The 20,602-nt window shown below is 41.1% G+C and overlaps 1 protein-coding gene across 1 annotated transcript in view; it reads left to right on the top strand.

Annotated features, from left to right (window-relative positions):
- ppl (periplakin) overlaps window positions 1–20,272 on the top strand; it is an 86,302-nt gene extending 66,030 nt beyond the window's left edge. Inside the window, exons 16-23 of the mRNA XM_072268930.1 lie at window positions 747–925; window positions 2,207–2,345; window positions 4,729–4,922; window positions 8,093–8,243; window positions 9,776–9,859; window positions 11,336–11,443; window positions 14,636–14,728; window positions 15,535–20,272. Coding sequence (XP_072125031.1) covers window positions 747–925; window positions 2,207–2,345; window positions 4,729–4,922; window positions 8,093–8,243; window positions 9,776–9,859; window positions 11,336–11,443; window positions 14,636–14,728; window positions 15,535–18,885 — 4,299 coding nt within the window. The 3' untranslated portion in view covers window positions 18,886–20,272. The remainder of the gene's footprint in view (window positions 1–746; window positions 926–2,206; window positions 2,346–4,728; window positions 4,923–8,092; window positions 8,244–9,775; window positions 9,860–11,335; window positions 11,444–14,635; window positions 14,729–15,534) is intronic.
- The last annotated feature ends 330 nt before the right edge of the window (window positions 20,273–20,602 follow it).

Here is a 20,602-nt window from a genome sequence, read left to right as displayed (position 1 = left end):
GGCATTTGCAGCACTTGATATTAGTGCCCCAGTGTTGTAATGTGGCAATTTTAAAAGATGGAGGAGTAGAGAGTGGTCTAGGGAGAATGAGGACAAGAACATGAGCAAGTTGGAGCAGGAATTGGCTCCAAGGCTTCTCAAGCCTGCCTTACTGTTCAATATGACTGTGGCCTCTCTATGCTGGCCTTAGTTCCTATAACCTTCAATTCCTGATAGCATTCCCCTTGGGCAAGATTCTGAACTCAGCCAAAGAAAACACACTTACCTAATGCAAATATTAAATTTTACCTTCACCTTGCATGCCTCCAGAAATGTGAACTGTTGTGACGTCCATTTGATGTTAAGATCCCAAAATGTAGTGCTGTTTTTTTATTTAAAGTGAGTTTCTTACTTGCTCAGGTTACATTGATGTTAAGTCTGATGACTGAGGGGTTATTTCTCTATCAAAAGTTAGCATGGAAGTTGTATTAAAAGATTTGCATATTCCTTCATAATGCCTTCTGTTAAGTGGAGACAAAGCTCATTGCTCTGTCTTTGCTTATTGTTGAAGGTCTGGAATGAGCCACCTTTAACCCAAATCCACTTGGTACTAAGTATTAGTACCAAGTAACCCAAATCCACTTGGTAAAGGCAATTAAATGTATGGAGGAGCTTGACTTGTTTTTTTGTAATTGCTTTAAGTGGATAGACACTTTGGAAATATGAGCAATATTAAATTTACTCTTTTAAAATGCTCTTTTCTCCAGAACATCAACGGTTCAATCGGTCAAATTGAAATAGCAAAGATGTCAAAAGAAAGAGAGTGCCAGAATTTCCTCTCACAGAACCCGCAAGTAGCCGGAGCACCTCAGCTTCGCGACAAGCTGGAGGACACAAACAAGAAGTTTGACCAAGTTAGCCTCCTGCTCAACAGCTCCGAAGAGAAGTAAGTACTACCGGCTCAGTGCTGAAAACACAGGGCGTCAGCGGGCCCAGCAGTATCTGTGGGAGGGGTGGTGCAGGTCAGCTTGTTTGCATCATGGATTGTGCCGGGCATCCCTCGAGTGTTGCTATGCTTCTGGTGCCAACATAGTAGCGTACCCACAACTTACTAACCCTAAGCCATGCTACTTTGGAATTTGGGGGGGAAACCCACGTGGTCATAGGCAGAACATACAAACTCCTTTCAGACAGTTGTGGGAGTCGAACCTGGCACTAGAAAGCATTACGCCAACCGCTATGTTACCATGCTGCATGGAGGTAGAAAGTAGCTGGTATATACAGAGGAGAGCGGTGGGGAGAAACGGGTAGTGTTAGGTGGACTGAGGGGTGACGGACAGAAGAAGCCAGGCAGGGGAGGAAGAGAGATGGGGATGGGAGCCAGTGGCAGTGGGGTGAAGGTAGAAGCAGATAAGGATTTTTAAAAAAGGCAGATTGCATGAGGTAGGGAAATAAATAGTTGGAGACAGTTGCTGGAGAATGATAAGCAGAGACGTACAGGGTACAAGTGCTGGAACATGGACCTATTTTTGTGTTGGTGCCACCTCTGATTATTGTGCTTCCTGTTCAGTCGTTAAATAGATTCTTCCATCGTAGTAGACCTATTCATTTAGATAAACAGACACTGGCTTGTGGTGAATAACCAGCCTGTTTTCCAACTATTCCTTTTTAAAATATCATGACAAAAATTGCTCAAGGTCTCCTTGCTCAGTTTTCTTGCTGCAAAAGATATTACATACAGATGTGTGATAGTAAGCTTCCAGCTTCCATAATAGCATGCCCAATATTGTACCAATCCTGGTATAAGTCAACAAATGGTGTCTTTCACATGCTTATGGAAGGGGAAGATCCCTGGGAGCAAGATTAGAGTTGGAGACCTGTTACCCTGTCACACTAAACATAGAACTGTACAGTACAGGAACAGGCCCCACAGCTCACAATGCGCATGTTGACTATGATGTCAATTGAAACTACTTGTCTGCCTGTGTGTTGTCTATATCCCTCCATCCCCAGCCTACACATGTGCATGTTAAGATTCCTTTTAAACAATATCATCGTAACTCCGTTCTGTCGTCCATTGTGTCATTTTGCCATGAGGATGAATGTTGAATTAATTCCGATACATTGTACAGTCTTGGCTTTTGTTTGCTAACGTACCTGTTGCAGGTTTATGTTTTGTGATGCGATCGTTAGTCCAGTGACCACACTAACATGTGATTCCTCACAGGGCTCAGGCTGTTAACAGCCTGGAGAATTCCCTGCAGAAAGGCAGGAACATGCTGTCAGAGTTTGAAAACAAGCTGATGAAGGATCAAACGATTCCAGACAGCAACTGGGGGCTGGACTCCAAGAAGCAAGAACTCGAAGTGAGTGAAGTGCCTGAGGGTTCAATAACAAAAGTGGTGTGGTCTGGTCAACCTTCTCCATCAGGGAGCTGAAAAAGTTCCTGATGAAGGGTCTCAGCCCAAAGTGTCGACTCTCGGCTGTTTATTCCTCTCCACGGATGCTGCCTGACCTGCTGAGTTCCTCCAGAAGAGTGTGTGTGTGTGTGAGAGAGAGACAGAGAGAGACACAGACAGATTGACTGACTCTGACTCTGGATTTCCAACACCTGCAGAATCTCTTGTGTTGGTGTCTGAACACTAAGAAGGAGTCTTTCCAATCTCTGAATCCACAATGCCATTAATTGCTTGTTATTCCTTTATTTAATCTCAAAGGGTTCTTCTCAGAAGAAGTCACTACTCTAAATCGACACGCACACACTTCAGTGTCCCAACTCTATGCTGTTGCCCTTTCCTGTTCTTTGTTCTCTTTCTCTCATATAACCCATTCAGTAAAATTGTTAAGAGGCAAAAGAGACTGTAGATGCAGGAACTGGGAGCAGTGAGCAAACTGCGGGAGGGATTCAGCAGGATGAGTGGTATCTGTGGGTGAAAAATCCATTGCGAGATTTCTGGTCAAGATTCTACATCGGGACTGCTTGAAGGTTGTTAATCCTCTCCTGCAGAAGATTTCAATAGATTGTCATTCATTTTCTTCAATATTCCAAATTTCCCACTCCAGGCAACACCTAATCATGGTGTAAATTTGGCCAGGTTGTCAGGTGTATTTAAGGCAGAGATCGATAGGTTCTTGATTGGACATGGCATCAAAGGTTACGGGGAGAAGGCTGGGAACTGGGGTTGAGGAGAAGATTTAAAAAAAAGGATCAGCCATGATTGAATGGTGGAGCAGACTCGATGGGCCAGAGGGCCTAATTCTGCTCCTGTGTCTTATGGTCTTACAGTCTAAATTTGTGTTTTCTGGTTTGTACCGGCCCATCCAAGTTTTAAAAAAAACACCTGGCTTACGTACAGCAAGTGTTTGGGAAAATGGCGAGATGGGTTTGCCAGCTGCTATAGGGCTGTAGACATCTTCTTCTGATCCAGCTTGTGAGCAGTCCAGGTTCAAGGTCAACTTCATTGTCATAGACAAGAATGCCATGAAATGCCACATAGCTTATAAATGCTACAAAAATGAGCACTTTAACACCAGAAGCACAGTCAAGGACAAACATAGCACAGTACATTATAAATGTGACAAACATACGATGGGCTGCAAATGTCCTCCGAGTTACAAATATCTCTGAGAATGGAACCTTGCCGTCCCTCCTAACAGCTTTCCCACCTCCGGAGTATGATTTCATTTCCACCACCTTGTTCTGTATAAGTTCTCTTAACTACTCCATCTGTGTGTGGCTTATGTAACTAAATCTCTCATCCTTCTGCAAGCTCAGTCCAATGTAATTGTGTCAAACCTGGCTGTTATCTGCTTTCCCAAGGTTTAGTGCTCTACAGAACACAGAAAAGTACTGTGCAGGAACAGGCCCTTTGGCCTACGTTGTCTGTGTGGAACACTGCGGCAAGTTAAACCAAATCTCTCCTGCCTGCACTTGATCCATAATCCTTCAATCTCTGCATATTTATGTCTTTCTAAATACCTCAATGTACAGTACTTTGCCAAAGTCTTAGGCATATACTTTATATAGCTAGGGTCCGAAAGACCTATTGCACTTGACAATGTGGACCGGAGGGCAAGTATGTAAGTCTGGCGGGAGCAAAGGATGTTGGGAATGGTGAGGGTTGTGTGCCACGTGTGGGATGTGGGACAGGTGGCAGAGAAGGAGCCCCAGGGACCGGGGGTGGGGGGGGGGTGGATGGTAGCGTGTGTGCAGACACACCCAGGTCTGAGACACCAGGCAAAGTCATTTGATTCCAAACAAAAGGTTTATTGAACATTACAGAAGGTGGCTTACTGCTCCCTCCCCTCTCCTTTCTCTTTTCTCCTTTCCCCTTTTCCCATCCGTGATTCCCCTCTCCCTGCCCCCTTCCCACTCTCAGTCCACAACAGAGACCCATATCAGAATCAGGTTTATCTTCACTCGCATTTCTCATGAAATTTGTTTGTTTATTTTGCAGCACTACAGTGCAATACAATAAATTTCTACAGTACTGTGCAAAGGTGCTGAATTTATTTCCACCATTACCCATCCATCACGATTCATGCACCACACCACTCTGTAAAACAAAAAATAATTTTCCCTGCACATCTGCTTTAAACTCCATCCTTTTCACATTAAATGCTTCTGTGGCTATGATATCGCTTTTAGATTAAAATTGGTAAGAAAACTGATGGCAATAAAGCCACGTGGTGATCTTTCTTTGCAGTTTAATTTGTTTTCAATCGTTCTTTTATTTTACTGTGAAAAAGGCCTTGCGCTCTGAGCTGAAATCCAAGAAACCGGTCCTTCAAGAAGCGGAGCAGAATCTGAATTCTGTGAAGAGAGCCTGCAACGTTCTGGCGGACAACTTTCAGGAGCACTGCCCAGATGTCGAGCGGCAGGACACTGAGGTGAAGAAACTCAACCAACGCTATGACAACCTCAACAAGCAAATGGACAGACGGTTGGTTTCTGATTTTTCTTCAGAGCCATTCTGTATGTTAATAATCAAGTGCTCTTCTTTTGAAAGGTGGAACTTGCATTGAAAGAGCACCTTCAAAGTTCAAAGTAAATTTATCATCATGTACAACCCTGAGATTCATTTTCTTGCAGGCATACTCAGTAAACCCAATAATGGAATCAATGAAAGACTCCACCCAACAGGGCGGACAACCAGTGTGCAAAAGACAACAAACTGTGCAAGCAACAAAAGAAAAAAGTAATAATAAACCAATAAGCAATAAATATTGAGAACATGAGATGAGGAGTCCTTGAAAATGAGTCTGTAAGTTATGGGAGCGGTTCAGTGATTGGGCAAGTGAAGTTGAGTGAAGTTATCACCACCAGGCTCTTGAACCAGAGGGGAGGGTCCTGAGGCTCCCATACCTTCTTCCTAATGGCAGCAGTGAGAAGAGAGCATGGCCTGGATGATGAGTATCTCTGCTGATGGATGCTGCTTTCCTGCGACAACGCTCCATATCGATGTGCACGGTGGTGGGGAGGACTTTTCCCATGATGGACTGGGCCATATCCACTACCGTTCAAGAGCATTGGTGTTTCCATTCCAGGCTGTGATGCAGCCAGTCAATATACTCTCCACCACACATCTATAGAAGTTTGTCCAAGTTTTAGAAGTCATGCCAAATTTTTGCAAACTTCTAAGGAAGTAATGATGCTGTCGTGCTTTCTTCATAATTACACTTACATGCTGGGCCCAGGACAGGTCCTCTGAAATAATAACACTGAGGAATTTAAAGCTGCTGAGCCTCTCCGCCTCTGCTCTTGCGATGAGGACTGGCTCAGGGACATGCAGTTTCCTCCTCCTCAGATCAATAATCGGCTCCTTGGTCTTGCTGACATTGAGGAAGAGGTTGTTGTCGCCACACTCACACCACCAGGTTAAGGAACAGTTACTACCCCTCGACCATCTGGCTTTTGAACCAAAGGGGATAACTTCACTCAACTTCAGTTGCCCCATCACTGAAATGTTCCCACAACCTATGAGCTCCCTTTCAAGGATTCTTCATCTCATGTTCTCAATATTTATTTATAATTATTATTTCTTTCTTTTTGTATTTGCACAGTTTGTTGGCTTTTGCACACTGGTTGAATGCCCAAGTTGGTGTGGCCTTTAATTTATTTTCATAGAAAAGGAGGGCTATGGGTAATTTCTAAAGTAAGTATATGTTCAGCACAGTGTTGTAGGCCAAAGGGCCTGTATTGTGCTATAGGTTTTCTATGTTTCTATTATGATTATTATTCTATTCTGGATTTATTGAATATGCCCACAAGAAAATGAATCTTTGGGTTGTATATGGTGACATACATGTTCTTTGATAATAAATTTACTTTGAATTTTGAGTGTGCTGTGTTCTCTCAGTATATCAGAGTGAGAGCCAAAGGCAAGAAACTGGAAAGATTAAAATGATGAGAACTCGGTAGATTAGACAGTGGAGAGAAATTGAGGTTTCATTTAAAGTTGATGACTTCAGAGGAGTCTAAGGCAGGCTCTGATAGAAACATATAAAATTATTAGGGTCATTGACAGGAGCAGAGGTATCTAAAAACTGGAGGGCATCGACCTAGGGTAAGAGATAAGACTTTTAGAGGAGATCTTTTCTCACAAAGAAGATGGTTAGAGTGTGGAATGGACTCCCTGACGGGGTGGAGGAGACATTTATTCTTACAGCATTTAAGCAGAGAATTTGAGTTGTCAGTGCATAGAAGGCTACAGATCAGGTGCTGGTAAATGGGTTGAGCGTAGATGGGTTTTAATGGTCAGCAAAGGCACGAGGGGCTGAAGGGCCCTTCACCGTGCTGTATGACACTAGGATCTTGCACCTGAATCCTACATCACCACTGGCCTGTCCTGCTCTAACAACATAGATGCTACCACCAAGAAAGCTTGTCAATGTTTCCTTTGACCTTCACCAATTTTTATTGATGCACCATAGAAAATATTCCATATCTGCGCGTCAAGGCATGGCACTTCAATTGCTCTGCACGTGACCACAAGAAACTGCAGGACACTGCATACACAAATCAGCACATCAGAACTAGTCTCCCCTCCATGGACTTTGTCAATACTTCTCAGTAAGGCAGTCAGCATAATCAAAGTCCCCACCACCCTAGACATTCTCTCTTCTATTGGGTAAATACTATAAGGCTCAAAGACAGCTTCTACCCCACTGTGTAAGACGATTGAATAGTTCCCTAATATGATAAGATAGACCCCTAACCTCACAATCTACCTCATTGTGATCTTGCACCTTATTGTTTACCTGCACTGCATTTTCCCTGTAGCTGTCTCACTTTAATCTGCATTGTTATTATTTTACCTTGTTCTACCTCGATGCACTGTGTAAGGATTTGATCTGTATGAACGGTATGTGAGACAAGCTTTTCACTGTATCTCAATACACTTAACAATTTACAGAAAATAAATCCAATCCTAATCTTCAAATGAATTAACACAGGCGCATTTGGCATTCTTAAACCTTTACTGGTATTCCCTACCAGAGAATGAACACCTCATTAATGACAATGTATTTTTTAATGTGAAAACCCTTGAATAATTGCTCTACTTCAGGATATTTTAAGAGTGTGACATGAGGTATCTTTTGATTCCATTTCACTCATGGGTTACAATCTAATTAAGCAGAGGAAGCATTGTTATTTGTTGTCCTGCCCTCACTTTATCATTTTATCCATAAGGCAAGCTGCAAGCATGACCTAATTAAATTAACAGGCTGATATTTGTTTCGGTTGTGAAGAAATATGCTATTTGAGAGCTAACATGTACAGGCCTATAGTTGCAATCTTCAAATAACACTTGTGTTGATTAATTTACTTCTGAAATGTTAGTGGACTCATTGTTGGAATTTGGTTTAAATTGTTAAAGTGCCATGCTCTTTAATAATAATAACTTATTTATGGGGTACTTTTCTTACAAAACAATGTAGTTAAAGTGCATTACGATGGTATAAAGTGCAAACATGTAAATAAGAGACAAAATGATGTTAATCGAAAGCAAGGTTATAGAATTAGGTTTAACATATTTAACAAATTACTTGAGAGATAATGAATATAAGAAACATAGGACTGAAATCCTTTAATTTTCTGTCCCATTTACAGGATTGATAATCTGGAAAAGGCCAAGGCTGCATATTCCAGTTTTCGGAATCGTAGTGATGCTCTGGACAGCTGGCTCTCCAACATACCAAACTATGAACCACGGGAAACTGACAGTGCCAAAACCATCGATAATAAGCTGAGGAACCAAATGGTACCAAGTTCCATAAAAAACATCTCTGCACATGTATTAGAGTAAAATATTTTTAAAGATGTTAATTATTTTTAAAAGATATTTCAAGATATTATCAATTATTTTGACTTTTTTTTAAAAAAGCAGAACTGAAATGGTTTCTCAGTAGAAGATACAGTATCCGCAGCTACGCATTTACAGAGTTTTTTCCTCAGTAGATGAGGTGGTGATGAGGGAAAGGAGGCTCATGTATTTGGGACACAAGAATTTTTGGCTTGATACATGTATTGAAGAAATTACTAAATTGCTCTAAAGCTTATTCATAAACTGATCCATGAAATTGCGTTGACTCTGCCAGTCAGAATAACAGATTTGTTCATTTTGCTCTTGAACACAAACCAAAGCTATATGGAACATAGTACTGCACTGGTCAGATCATTTGGCCTGTAATGTTGCACTGATCTTGATGCCAATTTGTATTAAATGTCCTCCTCTTGTGTATTATCCATGTTGCTCCATGCCCTTCATTTCTATTTGAAAGGATCTTAAGCCCCACCAAACGACCTGCTTCCACTACTACCTCAAGTAATCTATTCCAGGCACAAGTTGTCTCTATACACTACTTGTCCAAGTTGTTTCTCTCGGGACAGTTATGTGTATGAAATACTGAAAACAATATTTGTATGTCTATATTTTGGGGTCCAATAAATCACTGTTTGATCACACTGGCCCAGTTGTTTCTATGGATCCAGAAGTCAGTTTTCCAGATGAAAATGGAGCTGATTTTAATTATCAGTTGGCTCAAAAATGCAGATGGCCTAGATTCCAAATTCTAATGGCACTCTGGTTGGAGTTGCTCCAGAGGTTGTTTTGTGCCTCTTGTCCGGCTTATTAAAGGAGAAACTATTAGCTGCAAAAGCCACATTTTCTCACAGCAGTCCTCTGCATAGCACTTTCCAATAAATGTCTGTACCGAAACCTGCCTGGGGGTAAGGTGGACATCGGACATCAGACATCCAACATCCAACTTCAGCACAGTGGAAGAACTTCCACTAATTAGTCATCTTCAAGTTCTGGAGCTGCATGTTGATGATCCATCAAATCATCAACTATTTGACTCAGGACCTCATGCGATAGACTTTGGACTTTGCTGAAGCATCACAAGATTGAAAATCACCCCCATACCACGAGACCCATTCCCTCTAGTATCAATCACGCCAATTGTCTTCCTGAAGGAATACCTTTTATTTCTCCTGAATGTGTCGGGTCAGGAAATAGTTACGTGAAATTAGATCCATCATAATTTCACAACAGATCTTTAGTTTTGGGAAACTTGATAAAACTTATATAAGTATAGTTTTAATGCATTGGTTGGATGGAAGATTAGAGAATTTGTTTCTATTAGTTATCTTTTCTTTCATCCAACACTGAGTTTTAATGTAAATCTTTTCTTACTGGTTAGGCAGTCTGTTTATTAACCCAGCAAATCATTTATAAGAGTTACATGGTTGTCATAGTATTGACCTTAAATTTTATTCTCTCTTTTGAAACAGCGTGTCTTAAATGACATTACCAGTAAAGAGCCAGATTTGGCGAAAGCAACAAACAATGCACAGCAATATCAGGAGGCAGCCAAGGTAAGAAATTAAGTGACGAGATTCTGGTTCAGTAAGCACAGAAATGTCAGCTAGATGAGGACGGCGGGGGACAAACAATAGACTTGTTTGTAATGGGTCCATTATATTGGAAGGTTAGATAACTTTATGATCTGAAGGCTATTTACTAAATTTAGAATAAGAGACATGATTGCATTTTTAAGTTGGAAATGTTAATTGTCAAAGAGCACAGCTGTCCTTGTAAACAATTCTCTGAAAGCTAACAGCGGGCACGAAGGGAACAAATGATATGTTAAACCTTATTATGAGAGGAAGTAAGTATATCAATAAAGAGATCCACTGAAATTATACAGGGTCTTGGGTAAAACCTCAACTTGAGTATTATGAATAGTTTTGGTCTTCGTACCTAACAAAGGATATGCTTGCCGTAGAGGTAGGGCAACAAGAATTCACTAATTGATTCCTCTGGGATGGCAGGTTTGCTCTATGAGAGATGCAAGGCCTATATTTGGTCAAGTTTAGAAAAAGGAGAGCTGACTTCATTACAACTTAAAAAAGAAATCTAACAAAATGTTTGTTCCTCTGGATTTCCAGCACCTGCACAGTTTCTTGTGTGGATGTTTACCTTGGCTTGAGGAGTCCAGGATCAGGAGTCTCAGGCTCAGAATGGGATGCTGGCCATTTATTGTATAACTGAAATTGTGGGAAGTTTCTCCACTCAAAGTGTGGTGTAGCTTTGGAATTGTCTGTGCTGGAGTGATGGAAAATGACAGCGAGGCAGAAGTTCAGGCATAATCTTGATGAATGTTTCAGCAAGCTCAAAGGTCTAGAAAGCATACGCCTGCCCCTAGTATCTTATACATGTGGAACTACCAGAGGAATTACGGATTTAATTCAGGTTGATATTTCTAGAATACAAAAGGCAGAAACTATGGGGGAATTTGTTGGCACAGCCCGTTTTCGTGGGTGATTAACTCTTAACCACAGGATTGGCTGGAAGAGAAAGCTTTTTGTGACCATAAGTGTTGTAGTGCAGGAATTGTGTCAGGACGTGTATGGACACCTACAATTTGCATCTGGTTTTTCTCTCCCTGGTAAAGTAATTTTAATTTAAATGTAGTAAAGCTCTGATAATCCAGTATCCTTGGGACTTTGGTTCTGGATTGGCAGATTTTCAGTTATTACTCCATTTTAATATCCAACAAATGTTTAATTCACTTTATTTTTAAGATGTTGCATAGTGATGTAATGAAATCAATAAAAGGAGAGTGAAAAATGGGGCTCCTGGCTCTGTTTAAAGGGAGCATCCAAACAAGGGCCTTAGGGAGTTTATAGGTCCCCAGGAAATGGGACCTTGATAGACCAGGAGTTAAATTGTCGGGATCTCCTCACAGCTGGATGGTAGATTATCAGAGTTTTACTACACACAAAAGAATACCTTCACCTTTATTCCCCTTCTGTTTATCTGTCATTGTTTCTTACATGTTCTGATCTCAGGATTATGAACTTGAAGCCGAGATGTTTAAATCACTGATCCAGCCAGACAGAGCACAATCCTCCAAAAAAGCAAAATTCACTTCGCCGGCTGATAAAGTTAAGGACGAGGTAATTATTTTATGATGTTACTCTGTGTAATGAAAATACAGAGCCGAGACAGGCTTTATTTTAACAACTGGAGATATAAACAGGACAATTCAGCTCATGCAAAGCAACTGAAGTTATTTAACGGTTACCAATCTAAATACTCTAAATATTGCAGTGTAACTAGTAAGAAATAAATTTCAAAAATCTTTCAATTAAACAAACATGTTTCATATACATGGAAACATTCACACAAAATAAAAGTCTAGAAATCCTTCTCAGTCAATAATACTAGGATCAAGACAATGTGGTCCACTCTGAAATTTCCCCAATTTTTTTGTTTTCACTTCAGTTAACAGAACCTAACAGCAGGTTGCTCCTGGCACCATTGTAGACTTAGGAAATGTGACTGAGGTCATTTTTTTTGTTCCTGTTAATTTACACTAGGTTGCACTGATTATATCTGCTGTTGTTCATTTAGTAGGTTGCCACTTTACTACTTCTCCAAGTTCAGAATCATCTGCAAATCTGCATTGAGTTTGATTCCAAGTCAATTAGAAACCAAGGCAATGAATCCATTGCTGAACCATGGGATCCTCCATTCAGTCCTCCCCATGACTGCAATTTGATGCAGGGCTTTAATGTGAAACTCGGACAGTTCCTTTTTCCTCCACAGATGTTGCTTGACATGCTAAGTTCCTCCAGCAAATTGTATGTTGCAACTTGATAACTGCCCTTTATTTTTCATTATAATAATGAATTCTACAACACTAATTGGTTAGTTGCCTTTTTAAAAAAAAAAATGATGAGGTTATCCTCTTTAATGGCCTCTGCATATCCAAGGCTGCTTAAACAGTCCATGAGTTGCCTTCTGAAGCCACCATTCTACAGTGGGAAACATGACTGCCTGATTACACACTGATGGCACCCATGCAATAATCTGATAAAGTAATATTGGTTGAAAGATGCTTGTTGGCTGGTATACTAAAGTAATATTGGTTGAAAGATGCTTGTTGGCTGGTATACTAAAGTAATAGTAGCCCAAGAAATAGTGGATGCATTAGTGATAATTTTTCAAAACGCGTTAGATTCTGGACTAGTTCCTGAGGATTGGAGGGTGGCTAATGTAACTCCACTTTTTAAAAAAGGAGGGAGAGAGAAACCGGGGAATTATAGACCGGTTAGCCTAATGTCGGTGGTGGGGAAACTGCTGGAGTCAGTTATCAAGGATGTGATAACAGCACATTTGGAAAGCGGTGAAATGATCGGACAAAGTCAGCATGGATTTGTGAAAGGAAAATCATGTCTGACGAATCTCATAGAATTTTTTGAGGATGTAACTAGTAGAGTGGATAGGGGAGAACCAGTGGATGTGGTATATTTGGATTTTCAAAAGGCTTTTGACAAGGTCCCACACAGGAGATTAGTGTGCAAACTTAAAGCACACGGTATTGGGGGTAAGGTATTGGTGTGGGTGGAGAATTGGTTAGCAGACAGGAAGCAAAGAGTGGGAATAAACGGGACCTTTTCAGAATGGCAGGTGGTGACTAGTGGGGTACTGCAAGGCTCAGTGCTGGGACCTCAGTTGTTTACAATATATATTAATGACTTGGATGAGGGAATTAAATGCAGCATCTCCAAGTTTGCGGATGACACGAAGCTGGGCGGCAGTGTTAGCTGTGAGGAGGATGCTAAGAGGATGCAGGGTGACTTGGATAGGTTGGGTGAGTGGGCAATTTCATGGCAGATGCAATTTAATGTGGATAAATGTGAAGTTATCCACTTTGGTGGCAAAAATAGGAAAACAGATTATTATCTGAATGGTGGCCGATTAGGAAAAGGGGAGGTGCAACGAGACCTGGGTGTCATTATACACCAGTCATTGAAAGTGGGCATGCAGGTACAGCAGGCGGTGAAAAAGGCGAATGGTATGCTGGCATTTATAGCGAGAGGATTCGAGTACAGGAGCAGGGAGGTACTACTGCAGTTGTACAAGGCCTTGGTGAGACCACACCTGGAGTATTGTGTGCAGTTTTGGTCCCCTAATCTGAGGAAAGACATCCTTGCCATAGAGGGAGTACAAAGAAGGTTCACCAGATTGATTCCTGGGATGGCAGGACTTTCGTATGAAGAAAGACTGGATGAACTGGGCTTGTACTCGTTGGAATTTAGAAGATTGAGGGGGGATCTGATTGAAACATATAAGATCCTAAAGGGATTGGACAGGCTAGATGCAGGAAGATTATTCCCGATGTTGGGGAAGTCCAGAACGAGGGGCCACAGTTTGAGGATAGAGGGGAAGCCTTTTAGGACCGAGATTAGGAAAAACTTCTTCACACAGAGAGTGGTGAATCTGTGGAATTCTCTGCCACAGGAAACAGTTGAGGCCAGTTCATTGGCTATATTTAAGAGGGAGTTAGATATGGCCCTTGTGGCTATGGGGGTCAGGGGGTATGGAGGGAAGGCTGGGGCGGGGTTCTGAGTTGGATGATCAGCCATGATCATAATGAATGGTGGTGCAAGCTTGAAGGGCCAAATGGCCTACTCCTGCACCTATTTTCTATGTTTCTAATGTGATAACATGAACAGTGTGCAGTATTGCTGGATAGCTGTAGATGTGTTTATTTTGGCTTGTTCTACAAGGTCACAGCTTGATATAAATAGTACAATTAACCATTATGTCCAGCAAAGAAGTACTAAATATTCAGAAAATGTACAGGTAAATATTTATTTGTTGGTCTCAAGAAAACTACCTAGTTTAAAGTCCTGATGAAGGGTCTCAGCCTGAAATAATTGACTCTTTATTGCTTTCCCTAGATGTTGCCTAAACAGCTGGCTTCCTCTGGTGTTCTGTGTGTGTTACTTTAAATACAATTATCACTTTCCCCTATGAAGACATATTGCTGAAACTCCCAGCCAGTTTTGAAAATGGATTATTTTACCAGATTTGCATAGTTCCATTAAGAATTTTGTTCTGTTCATTGAAATGGAATCCAACCTATAGTCCCTAAGATTTAACCTAAATGTCTAAGAGATAATTATTGCCCCATTTATTTTAAATAAATATCGAATGACCTTTTAACAGCCAGCATTCTGACCAGTCGTCTTCCAGATTGAAACTTGCACACTGCAATAAAGTTGCGTCTGATGATCTGGAATGTAGACTTGACTTTCTGTACCTGACTATTCAGAAAATGTCATGCTGTCTCCTCACAGGAAACCGCTCTGGCCACTAAATTTGCAACAGTGAGTGCTGTCAACTATCAACGGATGCAGAACCTGGAGTTTGCGCAAACCCTTTTGAAACAGGTAATCGTCGGTCTTGATCGCTTTCACTATGAAAGGATAAATGCAAAGAGCAAACGTTGGACGGTGAAAATCCACAGTTCCTATCAGATATTGATAATTGAAACTAAAATAAGGCTGAGGATTAATTAAATGTTTACCAGAAGGTCTTTTCAGTGCATTTCAGCAATAACTGTCGTGGTGATTAATACTTGATCACATAGAATTCTAGAACTGCTCAACAGATCAAGCAACTAGAAGGGGAGAGAAATGGACTCGTCGGTAGCATAGTGGTTAGGACAACGCTATTACAGCTCAGGATGTCAGAGTTCAATTCTGGCACCGCCTGTAGGAGTTTGTTTGTTCTCCCCGTGACTGCACAGGTTTCCTCCTCCTGTCCAAGAGCTTACCTTAATTGGTCATTGTAAATTGTCCTGTGATTAGGCTAGAGTTAAGTAGGTGGGTTGCTGGTGGTGTGGCTCGAAGGGCCAGAAGAGCCAGTTCCATGCTGTATCTCTAAATTTTAAAAAAAATAACATTAGTTAATACCAGTGAGCTCTCATGAAAGGTCATTAATTTGCAACTTTAACTCTGGTTCTGTCTCCATGGACGTTGCCTAATATGTTAAGCATTTCCAGCACTTCATATTTTGATTTTACTTTTTCAGCATCTGCATTCGTTAGTCTTTATGTGTCTAAGTATCTAATAATTGATCAAATGCTTAATTGGCAACATCATAAGATGGTCCTTTGAGTCTATTAGACTGAGTTACAAAACAAATACATCCTAACAGTAAAACAAAAATGGCTTATCTTCCCTCTGTAATGCAGCAACCGGAGATGCAAGTAATCCAGCAACAAGTTCAATCACAGAACTATGCAGCAGCACCTAGCAACAGGTTGGAAAGACAACTGAATGATGAGTTGCAGCACAGGGAAGGAGTGGAGAAAGAAATCAAGAAAGTACAGGAAGAAATTGCAGTCCTGGAGAGTCAGCAACTCAAGGGATCGTTCCAGAAGAAAGAGGTTGTCAAGAAGGTCCCTGACCCACAGCTAGATGAAGAGATGCATAGGGTTCGGGAGTCATTAGCAGATGAGCAGTTGCAAAAGAAAACTCTGGAGAATGAACTAGAGATCTTGCAGCGCAAGTTGCTTTCGCTGGAGAAAATGAAAAAAGACCCTGCAAAGCAATATGTGGTCAAGGAAGTTCTTCGAATTGAACAAGATAAGGATCAGGAAAATGAGATACTGAGGCTCAGGGAGGAGCTTGAGGAGATTAAGAGGCAAAAATTGGCAAAGGAGAATGACATCCTGCTGCTTCAGAAACGTCTCCGTGACTTGACCGAAGAGAAGAATAAGGAACATGAGAAAATCACAGAACAGGAAGTGTTCACGCTAAAAAATGACCCTGAGCTGGAAGTAGAGTTTCACCGCCTGCAGGACAACAAACAACATGAAAGTCTCTTGAGGCAACACAAGGAGGAGGAGCTAAGGGCCCTTCAGGAGAAGCTGAAACGACTGCAGAGAGAAAAAGACAAGGAGGAGGAGAAAGTGACTGTGAAGGAAGTCGTCAAGTTGGAGAAGGATGCAAATTTGGAGAAGGAGGTTATAAATCTTCGCCGTCGACATGAAGATGAGATGGCCAAAAAGCGATCACACGAGCGAGAAATTAGTGAGCTTATGAAAAAGATCAAAAAACTTGAAGAGGAAAAGTCTAAACCAGTAATCCAGGAAAAGGTGCGGGAGATTGTCAGGCCTGATCCCAATGCTGAAAACCAGGTAGCCACCTTGAGAACTGATCTCCTTGAGCAGCAGCGAAGATACAGTGATGCAGAATTACAGCTGAAGAGCATTCATGATGAAATCTCTCTCCTGAAAGATAGGGGTCCAAAGATTGAGATAAAAGACAACATAAAGGAAGTCATTAGGTACAAGCCAGATCCTGAAACTGAGCAGGAGTTGGAGAGGTTAAGGGATGAGGTAGTGGATAAATCTCGACAAGTGGATAGAACCAAAGTTGAGATAAAGCAGCTTGAAAGAGAGATTGAGATGCTAAAGAACAGTAAGCCCCAGGTTCAAATTAAAGAAGTTATTAATGAGGTTATTCAGTACCGAGAAAATCCAAATACCAGGGAAGAGCTAAATCTCCTCAAAACCAAGCTGGAGGAAGAACAGCAGAAGCAATTAGAGCAAGAGAGGGAGCGAGCAATACACGAAGAGAACATCCAACTGAAGAAGAAGGATCTGGCTCAAGTGAGAGAAAAAGTGGTGCAGCAGGAGGTTGTGAAGCTAGAGCAAGATCCAACGTTGAAGGCAGAGTGTGGTTCAATGGCAAATGAGATTGAGCAAGAAAGAAGGCAGAAGGAAAATCTGAAAGCCCAGATCCAAACGTTACAACTACGAAAAGCTGACTTGGAAGAGCAGCTGCAAGAACTTGAAGCAGAGAGGGAGGCTCGGCGCAACGCTGAGCTGGAAGTCAAGAGGCTGAAGGTGAAGCTCAGTGACCTTGAGGAGAAAGAAAAAGAGGTAAGAGATAAAGTCCTGGTGAAACACAAGGTTGTTCTGAAGCAGGATCCTCAACAAGAAAAAGAAGTTTCACTGCTTAAACTGCATGTAGAGGAAGAAAAGGCAAATCGAAATGAACTTGAAAATACCCTTCAAGACCTGAAACTCAAACAGATAGAGCTTGAAACAAAGAAAGTCAAGGAAAAGAATATCTATACCGAGAAAGTTCAGGTAGAACGTGATCCTGAGACAGAATTAGAAGTTGAGCGCCTTCGGAAAAATTTGGAAGAGGAAGGAAAACTGAAGCAAAACTTGCAGAATGAACTCGATCATCTGAAGGCTAGGCTGTCAGACACCGAGTTCAAGGATATGAAGTCTTTGAAAGACTTGGAGCATCTGAAAGATGAGCATACAAATCTACAGAGGGAGAAACAAAACCTGCTAAATGAACGTCAGAGGCTGCATTCTGACATCCAGGTAACCGTTCAGCAAACCCGAGAAGTCCAGTCAGAGAAGTCGATACCAGGCTCTGGCAATGTGGATCTTCTGGAGGCTCGATTCACATCCCTACAGAAAGAGTTGGATGATCTGAGGAAATCAAGCACATCCAAAGATGCTGAGATTGACAAATTGGAAAAGGAATTAGCTGCACTGAAAATAAAGAGAGAGCAGAGGGAGAACAGTTTACGACGTCACATTGTAGTAATCGATCCAGATACTGGCAAGGAAATGACTCCACAGGAAGCCTACAAACTTGGCCTCATCAACTGGGATATGTTTGTCAACCTTGAAAATCAGGAATGCGACTGGGAAGAGATGACAGTAAAAGGTCCTACAGGCACTTCTACCATCCTCCATGACCGGAAATCAGGACAAAAGTATTCGGTCGATGACGCTCTGAGAAACGGCAAGATTACTGAGAAACAGTATAAACAGTTCCTGGACAAGGAGGTCCCAATCCATGAATTTGCCGTATTATTATCAGGAAAAGATGCAGTGCCACACAATGACACAGAAAAGGTGAGTAGTTATCAGCCGATTTCATCTGCTAGTCCCAGTTCCTTTCCTCCAAACCAAGGTAAAGGTAAACAGCAGGCAATTGGAGGCATATTTGACGTAAACACAGATAGGAAAATGTCTGTCACCAATGCAGTTAACCGAAATCTGCTTGACTCCGACACAGCTCTGAGGCTTCTGGAAGCCCAGTCGGCAACTGGTGGAATTGTCTACGTTAAAGATGGCAGCCGTTACAATGTACAGAAGGCTGCAGAGCTTGGCTTGATTGATGATGGACTGACACAGAGACTTTCCAGCGCTGAGAGTGCCTACACTGGTGTCGAAGACCCCAAGACGAAGAAACTCCTGTCTGCTGCCAAGGCTGCTGAGCGAGGCTGGCTTTACCCTGAGGCTGCAGAGTGGTATCTGGAAGCACAGTACCTAACTGGAGGTCTAGTTGACCCCGTCACATCTGAAAGATGTTCGCTAAACCAGGCAATATCATCTGGTCTGATAGATGAAGATAAGGCTGAGAGACTCCAAAACGACACCACTTACCCTAAAAACATGGTGGAACCAATTAGCAAGCATCTCATTAATTACAAGGAAGCTCTGGATCTGTCGATTACTGACCAGGATACTGGGCTGCTTCTGTTACCTGTCTCCTCCAAGTCTCACTAGTGTCTTTATTTTCACATGAAAATCACAGAGTCTGCAGCATTCAATTTACCAGCCACTGAAAAGAGAAGAATATTGTCAAAGAACTCTTGTATGAAACTAGTTGAATTTATTTGGGATGTGGGTGCAACCAGAATTAAAGTCAATGTAATATAACTTCATATAACTATTACACGATTTGTTTTTCAATTTGCTATTTTCATTTCATTATCCTTTAAACTTCACTTATCTATTACATATATTTTAAAAGAAGCATAAACATAAATTATCCCATGTCACAATTCAACCTTGTGTGTAATATTCCCCAGTTATTTGGCCCTTACTGTCACTAGGGGTGCTCGACTTCTACACGTTGACTTGGTGCTATGGAAATCTATTGAGCATAGCTCTAAATCAGAAACACCATTTCACCCCCTGAGAAGGCTCTCCAATTTTTGAGAACTGGATTACTTTGATAGTTGGGGGTAGGTCTCCAACACTTGCTAGGTCCCGCCAGGAATGAAACATAAATCTTAAACAAAAATCAAGTTGACAAGCAACTTGATGTTGCAGCTCCAAAAGTATGTGCTTATTTTCCAGTCAATGTTTGAGGCCTTTTAGAAGGCCTTCAGGTTCTCAAGGCTTTTTGAGGTTGAAGCTTCGTGAGGAAGCTTTTTGTGTGTTGGGGAGTCAGGCAAAAGGTCTACTCTCAGTCCAACCTATCAAAATTTAAAAAGTTAGGATAGTTTCAGACCATGTAAATAATCCAGCTCATATTTCAATTGCCCAATATCAAGTCTTTCATCCTTTCCCTAGAATTATAGTGTCTTTTGCAGTATGTAAATTATGTAACTGAAGAAATGGAGCTTAAATGCAGAATGTTCAATGATATATCAACCTTTTCTTAAAAAAAATGCATTTTCAAAGCAGATTTCTTTTTGACAATAGTTCATTCAAAAGTTTAAACCTTCTCATCTTCCAAGAATGGCATGAGCTCCAAGACACAGTTGCCAAATGAAGAAAGTGAGCAAATGTATTCATTCTGTTTTAGGAATCAATGATGTGTTCAAATAGTGCTTGAAATGGAACAAAGCAATTCCAAAAACAATGCGAGTAACTGGATGGTCCCAAATCCCCACTTTCTGTAGGAGGGAAAACCCTGAGCTTAACTACACATGAAATAAACTCTTTTACAGTGAAGCAAAGTGTTAAGCAATTATTGTGGACTTTTATAAGATTAAGTTTGTCTGATAATCCTTTATTAACAAAATGGAACTATTTAGGAAGATAATAGATAACTGCATGAATTTGTTACATTAATGATAGTTCTTTGCTCTAGCTACAAGTTGCATTTATGGCATATTTCCTTTCAGGGATGTTTATTTATATTAGAAAAAATTAAAAAAATGTTCTGGTTATAAAATGAGTCCTTCATTTTCTTTTGTTAATAATAAAAATAATAAGTTATCAATTGAACAAAGAACCAGATATTGCAACATTCAGATGCACTGCATTGGTGTCCCTCCCCGTGTACAAATGAGAGTGCATGTTGAGTCACAGTTGTCAATTCCTGTTGGCAGTTGGACATGCAATGTGATACAAGAAAGGAGTTGAGAAGGAAAATAAATCAGCCTTGATTAAATATTGGAACAGATATGGTGGACCAAATGACTCCTGGTCTTATTAATGTATACGTTTTCATGAGAATCAGTGTGAGCCTCAAGAGCAAGGCAGCCTACAC

Source organism: Mobula birostris, chromosome 9 (assembly GCF_030028105.1).
Source record: "Mobula birostris isolate sMobBir1 chromosome 9, sMobBir1.hap1, whole genome shotgun sequence".
Classification (NCBI taxonomy): Eukaryota; Metazoa; Chordata; class Chondrichthyes; order Myliobatiformes; family Myliobatidae; genus Mobula; species Mobula birostris.
This window is presented reverse-complemented; position numbering and strand designations above follow the sequence as displayed.